Source organism: Aquarana catesbeiana, linkage group LG11 (genome assembly GCF_042186555.1).
Source record: "Aquarana catesbeiana isolate 2022-GZ linkage group LG11, ASM4218655v1, whole genome shotgun sequence".
Taxonomy (NCBI): domain Eukaryota; kingdom Metazoa; phylum Chordata; class Amphibia; order Anura; family Ranidae; genus Aquarana; species Aquarana catesbeiana.
This window is the reverse complement of record NC_133334.1, coordinates 101,619,744-101,635,967: the sequence shown is the minus strand read 5'-3', so window position 1 is coordinate 101,635,967 and position 16,224 is coordinate 101,619,744. Positions and strand designations below refer to the sequence as shown.

Genomic DNA, 16,224 nt, shown 5'->3' with positions numbered 1-16,224 from the left:
CCCCCCAATCACCCCCCCCCTCCCTGTCACAAACTGACACCAGCAGTTTTTTTTTTTTTTTTTCTGATTACTGCATTGGTGTCAGTTTGTGACAGTTACAGTGTTGGGACAGTGAATATTAGCCCCCTGTAGGTCTAGGATACCCCCCTAACCCCCCCTAATAAAGTTTTAACCCCTTGATCACCCCCCGTCACCAGTGTCGCTAAGCGATCATTTTTCTGATCGCTGTATTAGTGTCGCTGGTGACGCTAGTTAGGGACCTAAATATTTAGGTTCGCCGTCAGCGTTTTATAGCGACAGGGACCCCCATATACTATCTAATAAATGTTTTAACCCCTTGATTGCCCCCTAGTTAACCCTTTCACCACTGATCACCGTATAAGTGTTACGGGTGACGCTGGTTAGTTTTTTTATTTTTTTTAGTGTCAGGGCACCCGCCGTTTATTACCGAATAAAGGTTTAGCCCCCTGATCGCCCGGCGGTGATATGCGTCGCCCCAGGCAGCGTCAGATTAGCGCCAGTACCGCTAACACCCACGCACGCAGCATAGGCCTCCCTTAGTGGTATAGTATCTGATCGGATCAATATCTGATCCGATCAGATCTATACTAGCATCCCCAGCAGTTTAGGGTTCCCAAAAACACAGTGTTAGCGGGATCAGCCCAGATACCTGCTAGCACCTGCGTTTTGCCCCTCCGCCCGGCCCACCCAAGTGCAGTATCGATCGATCACTGTCACTTACAAAACACTAAACACATAACTGCAGCGTTCGCAGAGTCAGGCCTGATCCCTGCGATCGCTAACATTTTTTTGGTAGCATTTTGGTGAACTGGCAAGCACCATCCCCAGGCAGCGTCAGGTTAGCGCCAGTAGCGCTAACACCCACGCACGCACCATACACCTCCCTTAGTGGTATAGTATCTGATCGGTTCAATATCTGATCCGATCAGATCTATACTAGCGTCCCCAGCAGTTTAGGGTTCCCAAAAACGCAGTGTTAGCGGGATCAGCCCAGATACCTGCTAGCACCTGCGTTTTGCCCCTCCGCCCGGCCCAGCCCAGCCCACCCAAGTGCAGTATCGATCGATCACTGACACTTACAAAACACTAAATGCATAACTGCAGCGTTCGCAGAGTCAGGCCTGATCCCTGCGATCGCTAACAGTTTTTTTGGTAGTATTTTGGTGAAATGGCAAGCACCAGCGGCCTAGTACACCCCGGTCGTAGTCAAACCAGCACTGCACAAGTAGTGTCCCGCTGCCACCAAAAAGACAAACACAGGCCCGTCGTGCCCATAGTGCCCTTCCTGCTGCATTCGCCAATCCTAATTGGGGACCCACCACTTCTGCAACGCCCGTACTTCCCCCATTCACATCCCCAACCAAATGCAGTCGGCTGCATGAGAGGCATTTTCTTTATGTCCTCCCGAGTACCCCTACCCAACGAACCCCCAAAAAAGATGTCGTGTCTGCAGCAAGCGCGGATATAGGCGTGACACCCTCTATTATTGTCCCTCCTGTCCTGACAATCCTGGTCTTTGCATTGGTGAATGTTTTGAACGCTACCATTCATTAGTTGAGTATTAGCGTAGGGTACAGCATTGCACAGACTAGGCACACTTTCACAGGGTCTCCCAAGATGCCATCGCATTTTGAGAGACCCGAACCTGGAACCGGTTACCGTTATAAAAGTTAGTTACAAAAAAAGTGTAAAAAAAAAAAAAAAAAAATATATAAAATAAAAAAAAATAGTTGTCGTTTTATTGTTCTCTCTCTATCTATTCTCTCTCTCTTGTTCTGCTCTTTTTTACTGTATTCTATTCTGCAATGTTTTATTGTTATTATGTTTTATCAGGTATGCAATTTTTTATACTTTACCAATTACTGTGCTTTATTGTTAACCATTTTTTTGTCTTCAGGTACGCCATTCACGACTTTGAATGGTTATACCAGAATGATGCCTGCAGGTTTAGGTATCATCTTGGTATCATTCTTTTCAGCCAGCGGTCGGCTTTCATGTAAAAGCAATCCTAGCGGCTAATTAGCCTCTAGACTGCTTTTACAAGCCGTGGGAGGGAATGCCCCCCCCCACCGTCTTCCGTGTTTTTCTCTGGCACTCCTGTCTCAACAGGGAACCTGAGAATGCAGCCGGTGATTCAGCCAGCTGACCATAGAGCTGATCAGAGACCAGAGTGGCTCCAAACATCTCTATGGCCTAAGAAACCGGAAGCTACGAGCATTTTATGACTTATGGGACGTACACACGGTCAGACTTTTCAGCTACAAAAGTCCGACAGCCTGTCCGACAGACTTTCGACGGACTTTCGACGGACTTGCGGCGGACTTTCTAACGAACAGACTTGCCTACACACGATCACACAAAAGTCCGTCGAATTCTTACGTGATGACATACACCGGACTAAAATAAGGAAGTTGATAGCCAGTAGCCAATAGCTGCCCTAGCGTGGGTTTTTGTCCGTCAGACTAGCATACAGACGAGCGGATTTTTCGACCGGACTCGAGTCCGTCGGAAAGATTTGAAGCATGTTTCAAATCTAAAGTCCGTCGGATTTGAGGCTGAAAAAGTTCGTTGAAAGTCCGGAGAAGCCCACACACGATTGGATTACCAGCCAGCTTTAGTCCGTCAGCGTCCGTTGGACTTTTGTAGACGAAAAGTCCGACCGTGTGTACGCGGCATTAGATTTCGCCAGATGTAAATAGCGCCATTGGGAAATTGGGGAAGCATTTTATCACACCGATCTTGGTGTCATCAGATGCTTTGAGGGCAGAGGAGAGATCTAGGGTCTAATAGACCCCAATTTTTTCAAAAAAGAGTACCTGTCACTACCTATTGCTATCATAGGGGATATTTACATTCCCCGAGATAACAATAAAAATGATTAAAAAAAAAAAAAAAAAAAATGAAAGGAACAGTTTAAAAATAAGATAAAAAAGCAAAAAAATAATAAAGAAAAAAAAAAAAAAAAAAGCACCCCTGTCGCCCCCTGATCTCGCGCTAAGGCGAACGCAAGCGGCGGTCTGTCGTCAAACGTAAACAGCAATTGCACCATGCATGTGAGGTATCGCCGCGAAGGTCAGATCGAGGGCAGTAATTTTTGCAGTAGACCTCCTCTGTAAATCTAAAGTGGTAACCTGTAAAGGCTTTTAAAGGCTTTTAAAAATGTATTTATTTTGTTGCCACTGCACGTTTGTGCGCAATTTTAAAGCATGTCATGTTTGGTATCCATGTACTCGGCCTAAGATCATCTTTTTTATTTCATCAAACATTTGGGCAATATAGTGTGTTTTAGTGCATTAAAATTTAAAAAAGTGTGTTTTTTCCCCAAAAAATGCGTTTGAAAAATCGCTGCGCAAATACTGTGTGAAAAAAAAAAAATGAAACACCCACCATTTTAATCTGTAGGGCATTTGCTTTAAAAAAATATATAATGTTTGGGGGTTCAAAGTAATTTTTTTTCCAAAAAAAAAATAACTTTTTCATGTAAACAAAAAGTGTCAGAAAGGGCTTTGTCTTCAAGTGGTTAGAAGAGTTGGTGATGTGTGACATAAGCTTCTAAATGTTGTGCATAAAATGCCAGGACAGTTCAAAACCCCCCCAAATGACCCCATTTTGGAAAGTAGACACCCCAAGCTATTTGCTGAGAGGCATGTTGAGTTCATGGAATATTTTATATTGCGACACAAGTTGCGGGAAAGAGACAAATTTTTTTTTTTTTTTTTGCACAAAGTTGTCACTAAATGATATATTGCTCAAACATGCCATGGGAATATGTGAAATTACACCCCAAAATACATTCTGCTGCTTCTCCTGAGTACGGGGATACCACATGTGTGAGACTTTTTGGGAGCCTAGCCGCGTATGGGACCCCGAAAACCAAGCACCGCCTTCAGGCTTTCTAAGGGCATAAATTTTTGATTTCACTCTTCACTGCCTATCACAGTTTCGGAGGCCATGGAAAGCCCAGGTGGCACAAAACCCCCCAAATGACCCCATTTTGGAAAGTAGACACCCCAAGCTATTTGCTGAGAGGTATAGTGAGTATTTTGCAGACCTCACTTTTTGTCACAAAGTTTTGAAAATTGAAAAAAAAAAAAAAGTTTTTTCTTGTCTTTCTTCATTTTCAAAAACAAATGAGAGCTGCAAAATACTCACCATGCCTCTCAGCAAATAGCTTGGGGTGTCTACTTTCCAAAATAGGGTCATTTGGGGGGGTTTTGTGCCACCTGGGCATTCCATGGCCTCCGAAACTGCGATAGGCAGTGAAGAGTGAAATCAAAAATTTACACCCTTAGAAATCCTGAAGGCGGTGCTTGGTTTTCGGGGCCCCGTACGCGGATAAGCTCCCAAAAAGTCCCACACATGTGGTATCCCCATACTCAGGAGAAGCAGCTGAATGTATTTTGGGGTGCAATTCCACATAGGCCCATGGCCTGTGTGAGCAATATATCATTTAGTGACAACTTTTTGTAAATATTTTTTTTTTGTCATTATTCAATCACTTGGGACAAAAAAAAAAAAATATTCAATGGGTTCAACATGCCTCTCAGCAATTTCCTTGGGGTGTCTACTTTCCAAAATGGGGTCATTTGGGGGGGGGTTTGTACTGCCCTGCCATTTTAGCACCTCAAGAAATGACATAGGCAGTCATAAACTAAAAGCTGTGTAAATTACAGAAAATGTACCCTAGTTTGTAGACGCTATAACTTTTGCGCAAACCAATAAATATATGCTTATTGACATTTTTTTTACCAAAGACATGTGGCCGAATACATTTTGGCCTAAATGTATGACTAAAATAATGGTCCGGGGCTCAAGTGGTTAAACAGGCATCTTGCTTTGTTAATGCAAGTGTATATGTCTTTAATTAAAGCGGAAGTAAACCCATCTATTTTCCAGTTTCCAAAAAGTTTCATTTCCGGCATGTGCCCTAAATGTAACACTCCCATTAGTTGTGCTGTCAACCAAACTGTCAAAGATGGCAGCTTCCTAGGCTGAAAACGATAGGGGGGTTTACTTTAAGACAAGGGCAAAGAAGAGTCCCTGTCTCAAGATACTGATGGGCACTAAGGTTTTCTGTAACTTCATTGCCCAGAAAATAGAAGTTTGTTGCTGCCCTCTGGTAATAGGTAAAAAGGTCATCATATTGCTAATAAAGTGTGAAAACAAAAAAATAATATCACTCGAACATGTTTAGCTCCCTCAATCCTCTAGTCTTTTCTAGCCTAAAGTAACACTGGCACCCCAGAAAATCTTTTACTAAGTTCACTCTAAGTCCAGTTTTAGTGTAAGACCTTTTTAAGGCACACCGAACACATACATATTGCTCTATGCCTAGGCTTTGACCAGCAAACAACAAGGAAGCAGTGGGCCACTGGTAGCAGAAAGGAGCCCAATGTTGTTAAGGTTTTTTCAGGGGTGTTAGTGTACATTTTGGCTAGCAGGGAAAAGAGGGTGGGAGAGGTCAAGTAAGCTGAACAGCCATAAAAGGTTTATTATTATTTAAATATACATTCTACATAAAGCTTCACAGAATAGGTGACTCTCGTAGAGTATTAATATAATAACTGAAGCAAAGGATTTTTGGGGAATCTCAAGCTCCAAGCTCTGATTGGTGTTTCATATATTGTTATAGGAAATATTGTCAACATTGTACCAGTCTTGCTTTTTCTCCTCCTCCCCTGCCAACAAAAACACATTGTTCTTGTGCATTTTCCTGACCATCAGAAGTCTTGAAGACTCTTTTGGGATGACATTAGTAAAGTAGAGTGCCTGCATGTTCACAGATCTCTAGCTATATGGATACCAAACAAAGTATAATACAAATCGTTCTCTAGCTTAGTCCACAGAGGCAGCTTTGAGGTTTAAGAATAGCCATCTCAGTGTTAGATTCCTGCACAGTTCTACATAGTATATCCTCTTCTCCAGTCCTGGATCAGTTCTTTAACCCAAAAGACAGAGATAGAACAGAAGAGGAACGCACAAACATACTTCAACCACTCAAAGACTTATTCCGAGAATTTGGTTCTAACATGCATGGTCGGTATGCTCAAGCATGCAGGTTTATGTTTATGGTGAAAGGAAGGGGAAGTGCCAAGATGCTTAGGGGGAAATATTAGTATATGATCAGAATCATACAAAAAAGTACGTTTATTACCCCAAAGAAAAATCAGAATCAATTAAAGTTCATAAAAACATAAGGGTTTTTATCTGGACTTGGTTGTCCTATAGCTAGAGTTCCAATGTATTCAGTTTGTGTTCCTGCACATCCTGTTAATTATTATATTTTATATAAATTTCTTTATATACTGTAGGGTATAGTAATGTCCACAAAGTACACACACACACTGGTTAAAGCAGGTGTATTCTGATATGATATGCTGTATACTGTACGATAGCACAGTAAACCTATGAATAGTTGTCTGTATTCGATATTGAAGCTTAATGCTTCACTGACAATCTTGTTTGTTTCAGGATGCGTTGGACCAGACAATCTGCCAAGACAGGTATGATTTTTATTATACTTGCAATTTTACATAAAATATTTATGATTCCACAGATTCTCATGCTGATAGTCTATCAGACATTTCAGTTATTGCCGGTTCACACTGGGACGACTTGTCAGGCAACTTAGCCGCCTGACAAGTCGCCTCCCGTTCTGTACAATGGAACCGTTCTAATAGGAGTGACGCAAGTCTCAAGTAGTAGGAAAAAGGTTCCTGTACTACTTGAGGAGACTTGCATTGACTTCTATATAGAAGTTGTTTTGCAAGTCGCTGCTGCTTTCGTGTGCAGGTCGTCTGAGGCAGTCGCGCTGCAAGTCGTGCTGCCTCAGTGTGAACCGGCTCTTATGCTGGAAGGTTGACCAAGGTCGACTATAATTACCTAATTATATAGTCAGGTTGACAAAAGACATATGTCTATCAAGTTCAACAAAATGAAAAACATAAATTAAAAACCTGCTTCCTCAGAATCCAAAATGAACCATCATATGATCCAAAGGCAGATAAAAAAAGAACAAGATTAGAGAATCTACATACATATAATTTAATGAGAGCTTCAAACAAACATGCAAGAGTCCAAGGTAATTTAGTGATAAAATTGATTCAACGCAAAATAAAGCCAATGCATTTCAGGTCTAAACACACTCCTCCTTCATCGGGGCTTAAGAATTTTGACTGCGTGTAACTGGACTCAGCAAAGCAGATGCTTAATAAATCTGCTTTGTGATTTACTGCTTGGAACAGTTGCAGAAGGGCAGGTTGTGCCAGTGTAGCAATAACTCTCGGTGAAGCTGCTGGTTTAAAGCGGGCTGTTACCTTCACTCTCGCTACCTCTGTTTCACCAGCACCAGGTCTAGGGTCCCGTTGAGTTTACCTCAGGACGATGTAGGCACCAAGCACTTCAGTATGTTTTCCAAAACAAGTAATGAACAAGTAATAAAAGAAGTAGCAGGAAAGAGGCAGAATAAAAGTTGTAGGGAAGCTCAAATACCTTTTCTTAGTATTCTTTAGAACATTATTTGGAATTGAACACTTGTAGTTGGATGCACTCCCCTTGTGGGATTCAATCTGTGCCCGCCTGGTAGGCCTCTCTCACTTGCCTAGCAGCCAGTATGTAGCACGAACAAAAGTCTCTGCCACAGACTTGTTTGGAACAAAACCCGTACGATCCTCTGCCACAGGATGTAATGGTTTACGATGAATGTCAGACACAGCACTTGAACCTTTAAGCCAACCTGGCAGTACTATGCAGTAATATTACTTCAGGATACGTCCTCCAACCGAGTCACCAGGCCCCTCTCCAGACCAGCACTCTGCATGATCCTTCCATGACGGGTCCTCCCCTGGAATCTCCTCAGTTGTCCAGCTTCTTCACTCAGGATAGACAGCTCAGGACCGTTCCTCTGCTGCTTTGATAGGCCCCAGACAGGCTTCTGGGCCCACCCACACGCCGCAGCGACGTGGGCCTCCGGAACGGAGGACCACGAGGTGGTACTCTTAACGCATACCTGTTGGTCAGGAGGGCTAGCAGGTGGCTGGAAACGAACCCCTAAACATGGCGTCTGTCCCATAAATACCCTCTCCCAGAATGCAACTCGGCAGACCACCTCCACTGAGTTGTCTCCAGGACAGAGGAGCACTCATACGCTTCAACACGTTGCCTTTCCAACACCAGCCCATGGTGACAACGACACCCACCGGCGCAGTGTGGAACTACATGCAACTCAGCCAAGCTGGAACAGAGGCAAATCTAACTTCACCTAACAAGTAACCCACAAGATTTACCTATCAGCGGTAGATTAAAAATCTACCAGCGCTACACCAGTATAAGTGAATGTAAAAAAGAAGCTCCCCTGAAACACTTTGATTTTATTCTGCTAAGAATCAAATTTATTATTAAATTACCTTGGAATCTTGGACATTTGTTTGGTACCCTCATTGGATTATATCTGTCACAGATGAGGTCTGGATAGCATCTATGATCTGGGGAGAGGGAAGAGGGCAGTAAAACAGGTGGTGAGCTAAGCCAGAACATTAGCCCAGGGTTCAAGCAGAGAATAATGGGGGATGCTGTATTCCTGGACACTGGGACAGCGGAAGCTTTTATGGCCAAAACTATGGAATACATTTGGTCTGAGAAAGTCATTAGTCCAGATGAGGAAGATAAGGACTCAGTGGAGGAATATAGCTAGGAGAGCAGTACAGTCCACAAGTGTACTTATCCAGTCTGGTCATAAATGGAGTTTGGGGGCAAGTCTGCAGACACTGATCAGTCAGCTAAAGTGCCAGAGAGTTCATCTCAGCCGACAGGAGCCCCACAATGTAAGAGCAAGACCCTGGTTAGGCTAGCGGGGGGGGGGGGGGTAAAACCTGTGCTTGCTTGGGTTTCCTTCCCCACTCCAAAGATGTGCTAGTAGGTTAATAGCTTAAATTGACCACATTTTGCCAGTGTGTATGTGAGATAGGGACCTTCAATTACAAGCTCTTTGACGGCAGATGAATGAAAAAGTAAAGTGCTGTGTAATTGAAGGTTAATTATAAACGCCTAAAATAAATAAATAAATGAGTGGTGATCCTACCAGCCTTGGCTACTTCTTCTCAAGGGAGAATAAATTAATTTAATCTTTCTTTATAACTAAGGTCCTCAATGTTTTTTATTGATTGAACTCACTGAGGTCAGCTGTGTAAAGCCTTTACATTCCTTGTGACAATTCCCGGAGGCAGAGATCAAAATATCTGTAGAAATAAGCACAGTTTAAACGTATTTTCTAATATAAATAACATTGCCTTTTCTACTGCTACAGTTGGAGGCTGCAGTGTACAGTAAAAAATAACAAATCACAAAGTGCAAAAGTAAAGCATATTCCAACTTGATCTCATATAACATAATTAAAATCTCCTGTTCTCTTAGATTTTTGACCTAGACACATATTTGAGTGTGCCTAATAGTAGATAAACTATTGAATACAAGTTTTCATACAAGCATTTTAAAACAAATCTGAATACCACACTGTTTAGGAGAATTCCAGCAGGGTGGAATGGCAATATTTTATTAGACCATGGACTGTTTGTGTTAGTCTGTTTAAAGGAGATGTAGGGCCAAAGCTCTTTTAACCCTCTTTCTCCTGTGGTTTATAGGAGTGCACTTAGTTCTGCACTCCTGTGACTCAGATTCAGCTGACAGCGGGCTAAGGTCCACTGTCGGATGACGTCACTCAGCTTCTCTAGATTCTGGAGGAATCCTGAGTTTAATGTCAGCATCTGCCCAGATTCCCAACCGGCAGCTGGCTCAGACTCTCAATGAACTACTGAGAGCCTAAGCCAGCCGTTCCTTTCCCCTCCACAGCCCAGCGCTCCAGTGAGCTCTGGATGGGAGCAGAGAGCCAGTGACTTCAGCTCACAGAAGACCCAGAACTGAGCAATCGGTGGTATTTGATCGCTCAGTTCTGAATTCACCTGATGCTGCATCCACCTAGGCGAGTATGTATGTTTGTTATTTTGAAATCCTGCACTTCTCTTTTAATAAAAGCTGAAGGAAAAAATGAGAGTGGAATGTTTTCATTTTTAATACTCTAAACAAATGACAACTAGAGTCTGCTTGTTGCCATGGACATTGTATCAGCCTTTCCCTACTACCAGTTTGTTTTTTGTTTTTTTAATAAATTAGCAATTATGTGACCTATGGTTGAACATTCTTATAATTTTTGTTATTCTTCACTACAGTATGGAGAGGTGTTCCAGTTTGACTGCCAGGACTGTGTCTGTAGAGAAGGTGGCAGTGGCATCATTTGCCAAGAACATAAGTGTCCCATGCTGAAGACTATCAAGTGTGAGCTAGAAGGTTTCTACCCCATAACTCAGAACAACCCTGATGATGTTTGCTGTCAGGAGACTTTTTGCAGTAAGTTCTGCTCATAATTTATTTTCTGCCTTTCTTCCAAGAAATGTATAGCCTTTTAATTGTATTGCCCCACCCTACATATCTTTAAGGTTCACCCAACTAAGATCAATCAATCTCGTATCCCCAGTCTCATTAGTGAGGCATATCTGCTGCAGTTTGAAATTTCCCAGAGATTTTCAGCTGTATGCAATAATCATCAGTCAATATTTATGGGTACCTAAAGGATATGTTTAGACAGTTGTGGCCATCTCTTCACAGTTACTGTGTATTACATATTAGCTGTGACAGCAAAAAAAATACATTAACCTCTTCCTTTTAGTTTGAATCATAGACAAGGAAACAATCGTTGTCCAGGCAGCCTTTACAACTGGGATTGTTCCAAAGTCTATTCTCACTAAAAGGCTGCATTAAATGGACACAGTGCAGTAACCTTGTACAAAGGAGCTGGGATCACTCAAGTGTGTATTTAGACTAAATGTTACAAAATATTAGACCATGGATCACAGACACTCATCTATTATGATATATATATATATATAATTGTCTCAAACTGATACAACTGAATTGTCTCAAACTGATACAAAATGCATGCTGCATTTGCCCAACGAAGCCTGTTGACACAGGCCATTAGAAAGTTAAAGTGGTTGTAATCTTAAGACACAAAAAATGAACAAAACACATCCCACTATAATGTGTACTAGTCTAAATACAACGCACTGAGTCTGATTTCTCCCTGATCTCCCTGCTATCTGCATCAGTCACTGAAAAGAATCTAAGCTGACACAACAGTCTGGAGATAGATGGATATCCCCTCCTCCAGAACTCGACAGGTGACTCACAGCCCAGCTCTCTATGCTTTTTCTATGAGCCTGTTAGAGGGGGTGAGTCCCTTTCCTCCACTCAGCTATCACATTACACTACAGCTCCTTGCTCTAGCTCTGTAGTGTGTAATGTTAGATCCCCACCACCTGCTTTCCAGAGCTCAGATATGCTGTGAAAAATGTGTGTTTTAGAAGGCTGTAGAGGAGAGATCACTGCAGATTAACAGGTACAACTTGTGCAGGAGGATTTGTATCATCTCTGCATATCTCCTGAGTCTAGTCACTTCATTAGGTAGATGTAATGGTTTACAACCATTAAATGCAAATAATTTTTAGGTTTATAAATATGTTTAATATGTGTATCATAAAAAAATCTAACATACAACATGGTAATCACATACTTTTGTTGATTAGGAGCTTCCCTATTTGAAAACGATTCCCTAACTTTTTTCAGCCATTTAAAGCTCATTACATCCTAAAAAAAAAACAGTTCTCATTCCCTATGGACTCAAACATACTTGGCCAAACTCAGTGACATGTCCTGATTTTCTCTAAAATTTGACAAAGCTACAACTCGCAATTTCGCACATCAATATTTGTTACCAAAAAACATCAATACGTTAAGGTCCTGAACCTGGAAAATCTTTTAAATCAGGTCATTTTCATTAAGAGTTCCTCAATAAAGATTGATTTTACAAACATTTCCAACAAAAGAATAACAATGCCCAAAAGGCTCATATCAAAAGACACATAAACAGGGTTTCTTCAAAACATAGTAAAGAAAAGTAGGAAAAGCTTTACAAACCTGGAAATCTGAATAATAATGAATAATCTATCAAGTGAAACGGTCCCTGCTACTTCACATTAGTTCCCCTATGAATATGATTCCCAGTGTTTGATGAAATTAGGCCATACATGTCCTCTAGTAATATTTACTGAGATCACAATTTATTTGACTGACCCTAACTATTGGATATTTGTGTTGCAGAGTGTGACCCCAGTAAATGCTCAAATAAATCTCCCAAATGTCAACTTGGATATGAAGCTATCGGTGGAATTCCAGAAGGACACTGTTGCCCCATATATCAATGCTGTAAGTTGAAATTGATATTTTATGTCATTTTTGTTGCTTGCAGGGGGTAAAATATTCACATATGCATCTATGCCATCCATATAAAGGGCATCTTTCAATTACATTATTCATATTATTGCCACATCAATTTCCTTTTAAGCTCCAGACATTAAAATGTACTGTATAAAATTTTTTTGACGTTTTACAGTAGTCCCAAGAAAAGGAGGTGGTAGCAAAGTTTTAACAGAAACCTCTGTTCTAATGACAACGTCTGAGTGAGGATTTTCATCTTACTTTGGAGATGCTTTAGTAACATATTTCATGTCACATCCTGAATATGGTTATAACATGTAATATATTACTAGGGGTGAACTTATCCTATAGGAAAAAAAGGTACATTTATAAAGCACAGCAATGTGCTTTACAAATCTGCTCTCCATTACAAATTGATCCTCTCTTTTAAAGAAATAGTAAAGATAAATAAAAAAATATAAAATAATAACAAACATGTCTATAATTACTTTCTCTGTGTGATGGAATTGCACAGAGAGGACGCCAGTGCTCCTGGCCCATCTTCTCTGTCCAGTGCCCCCATGGGAATTGGCTTCTTGTGCGGGCTCGCTCCTGAGCCTCACTGCCTCCCCCCTCTATCCCCAGAAGTAAGGGGAGAGAAGAACTGCAGACACTCGAATGAGGGCTCGGGTAAGTAAAAGGGGGGGGTTGAGGGGGGATGCTGATGCCTAAAAATTTTTTAACTTAGAAATACATTAAGGTAAAAAATGTTTAGGCTTTAGAACCACTTTAAAGCACTGCTGAAACAGAAAATATATTAAAATGTATGTAAAGGCATTTCTTTTTAAGTTATAGAATGATTGGAGAAGGTATAGATCCTTTTCTCAAATTATTATTGCTGTTTCTGTCCCTGCTGGTAGATTATTAGCTCTGTTTTTCCTGGTGATCTCTGTCATTGTGACACACAGTCAGAGGAAATCCAAAAATTCGGAGTTATCGTCAAAGCAATAGGGTGTCCTTTTATGAAACTGAGATTAGCGGCGATCCCGAGTCTCACCGCTGATCTCAGCACTTTACCAGTTTATGAAACTGAGATAATCAGCGGAGAACATGTTCTCCGCTGATTATCTCAGCAGAGTGAGAATTCACAGAAACGGCCAGTTTATGAAGGTGCGATCTCCACACCTCACTGGCGATCTGTGACAGAATTCTCACTTTCTGATTCACCATTTCAGAAGTGGAGAATCAGAGTGAGAAGCCTGAAACTGGCTGATATTCTGGAGAAAGAAAGAAGTCTTTTGACTTCTTTCTTTCACCAAACAGTCAGAGCACACCTTCCCCACCATTACACACCCCAAAACCAGCAGGATAGGAATTTATAATATATATATATATATATATATATATATCTATCTCTATATATCTATATCTATATATATAGATATCTATATCTATATATATATATCTATATCTATATATAGATAGATATATATATATATTTTTTTAGATGTTCACGTCTCTGGCTGGGTTCACACTTGTGCGATGCGTGAACCAGCGTGATTCCTGTGCGGGTTTTCACATCGCACCTACATTGACATCTGCGCACCACTGCGGGTGTCAATGTAAAGTTAATGACACCCCCAGATCATTTCACAGATCGCAGTGCGAACTATGTAATGGTGCAGGAATCGGATCGCATGGGTGTTCACACCCATGCGATCCGATTCCAGTGCGGACCAAATAAAGGGTCCTGTACCATTTTGGTGCAAATGCAATATGATTTAGGGCCAGTTCCCACTGCTGCGGTGTCCGAGATCGGATGTGATTCGCACCGCAGTGCAAAATCACATCCGATCTCTGTGCGATGCGATTTCAGCCATACAGATAGTATTGCTAAATTTGCATTGCCCTCGGACCAAACTCTTACAGGACCCTTTTTTTGGTCCACAGCAGAATCGGATTGCATGGGTGTTCACACCCATGCGATTCGATTACTGTCCGAGTTTGCAGATCGCACTGCGATATGCGAACTGATTTGGGGGTGTTAACTTTTAGGCCCAGTTCACACTTGTGCGATGCCGGACATCGCACAGGCATCGCATGTTATTTGCAGCACACTGCGATTCACATTACATGCGATGTCTGTGCGGTGCGATATCAGCTGTACAGATAGTATGGCTGATATCGCACCGCATTCGGTGCAAACACGCACAGGACCCTTTTTTCTGTTCGGACCAGAATCGGATCGCATGTGTATTCACACATATGCGATCCGATTCATGTCCGAACTGTCAGTTCGCAGTGCGATATGCAAGCTGAACTGGGGGTGTCCTTAACAATGTATTGACACTCCCCAGCGATTCGCATATGGCAGTGTGAACTGACATGCGAGTCGGTGCGATGCGGGAACCCGCAGTGGATTCGCAGTGTTCTCGCATCGCACCAGTTTATCAATTTTTATGTTTATCTATAATGAAATATATTTTATTTTAATTTATTAATAAATATTTATACTTGTATACTTTATTAAAATTATTTTTTTAATGATTATAAATGTATTTTGCATTTATATGAATGGTGTATAGCTGCATTACATATGTGCATTACATTCATTTACTATACACCATTCACATTTAAATAGGAACATGTATGATCTTTAAATATTGATAAAAACAATGTTTTTTTTTATAATTAGGTTAATGTATATTGTGTAGGGGGAATTTATCTTTATTATTTTATTAATATGTTGGGGAATAATGTGTGCTGATTTGTGTTAAACTTTTGTATTTTATGGTTCCTCATACTGTAATCCCGCTGTATCACACGAGATTACAGTGAGAGGAGCCATTCTCAGGAGTTCCCGGCGTTTGTAGATCGCTCCTCAACTCAACATGAGAAGCGATCTACACACTTTCATAAACAGGCACTCAGAGGAGAGCGATCTCCTCTGAGAATGCCTGAGAACTGAAAAGCGGTATTTTACCGCACTTTCATAAAAGGACACCTAGATGAGGGAAAATAAGTGAGGACACCAGTTTCTGTAACAAAGTTCCATTCTCTTTGGGGAGGTTTTTCTTTTTCTTTAGCGTCTCCAGGACAGGAAGTTTAGAGAAATCTCCTCAGTTTTAACCCTTCCTTATCTAAAACTAAGAAAAAAAAGTTTTCTCTTCACATACACATTAAATACAGCATGTTGTGAATGTATAAAAATAACTGCTGTGCTCTCTTGCAGCCCGGAAGAAAGTCTGTGTACATGGAAGTGCAGAATACTTGGTAAGCTTTTTAAAAATATTAAACAACCTGGTGATAAAGGCTAAGTTCACCTTTGATACATGTTATATTTTACACCAATGTTTAGGGTGTAACATGTAACATGTTCCAGCTTGTGCCCCGCTCACCCACCTCACACCTTTCACTGTTACAGCTAATGGGGAAATCTCTCCCTACACCTGCTGTCATATTTTTAAAATGGCGTGGCTGCGCGGGGCTCTACTCGTACAGCCGAATTATTCATTCACAGGGATCTGTGAATGAAGGAACTACAAGTGCCGTCCTCACTGCTGCAGACAGCTTGTAGTTCTCAATGAACTGTGAGGGCGCTGATGAGCATCATTCCTAGTTCATCTGAACTTTCTCCAGCTTTCTAAAAGAAAACCCATAAAGAAGTATGGGTAAAAAACCTGGAGTAGGTGTCTGCAGGAGCTACGCAGGTTCTTGTAGGAAAAAATAATAAATGCACATTTTTCATTTTTGTACTACAAATGTGCATTTATTATTTTTACCTAAAAAGGTAAACTTAGCCTTTAACTCATTTGTATTCTGCTGGACACCTGTGCTTACTTTAATATTCAATTATGTGTATAGGTATTAGTATAATGTTATATGTGAACAAATGCT

The 16,224-nt window shown here is 41.2% G+C and overlaps 1 protein-coding gene across 1 annotated transcript in view; it reads left to right on the top strand.

The window, feature by feature from the left end:
- Positions 1–16,224, top strand: part of LOC141111717 (uncharacterized) — a 491,097-nt gene that overhangs the window by 456,587 nt on the left and 18,286 nt on the right. Inside the window, 4 exon segments of the mRNA XM_073603861.1 lie at positions 6,493–6,524; positions 10,245–10,422; positions 12,232–12,336; positions 15,560–15,600. Coding sequence (XP_073459962.1) covers positions 6,493–6,524; positions 10,245–10,422; positions 12,232–12,336; positions 15,560–15,600 — 356 coding nt within the window.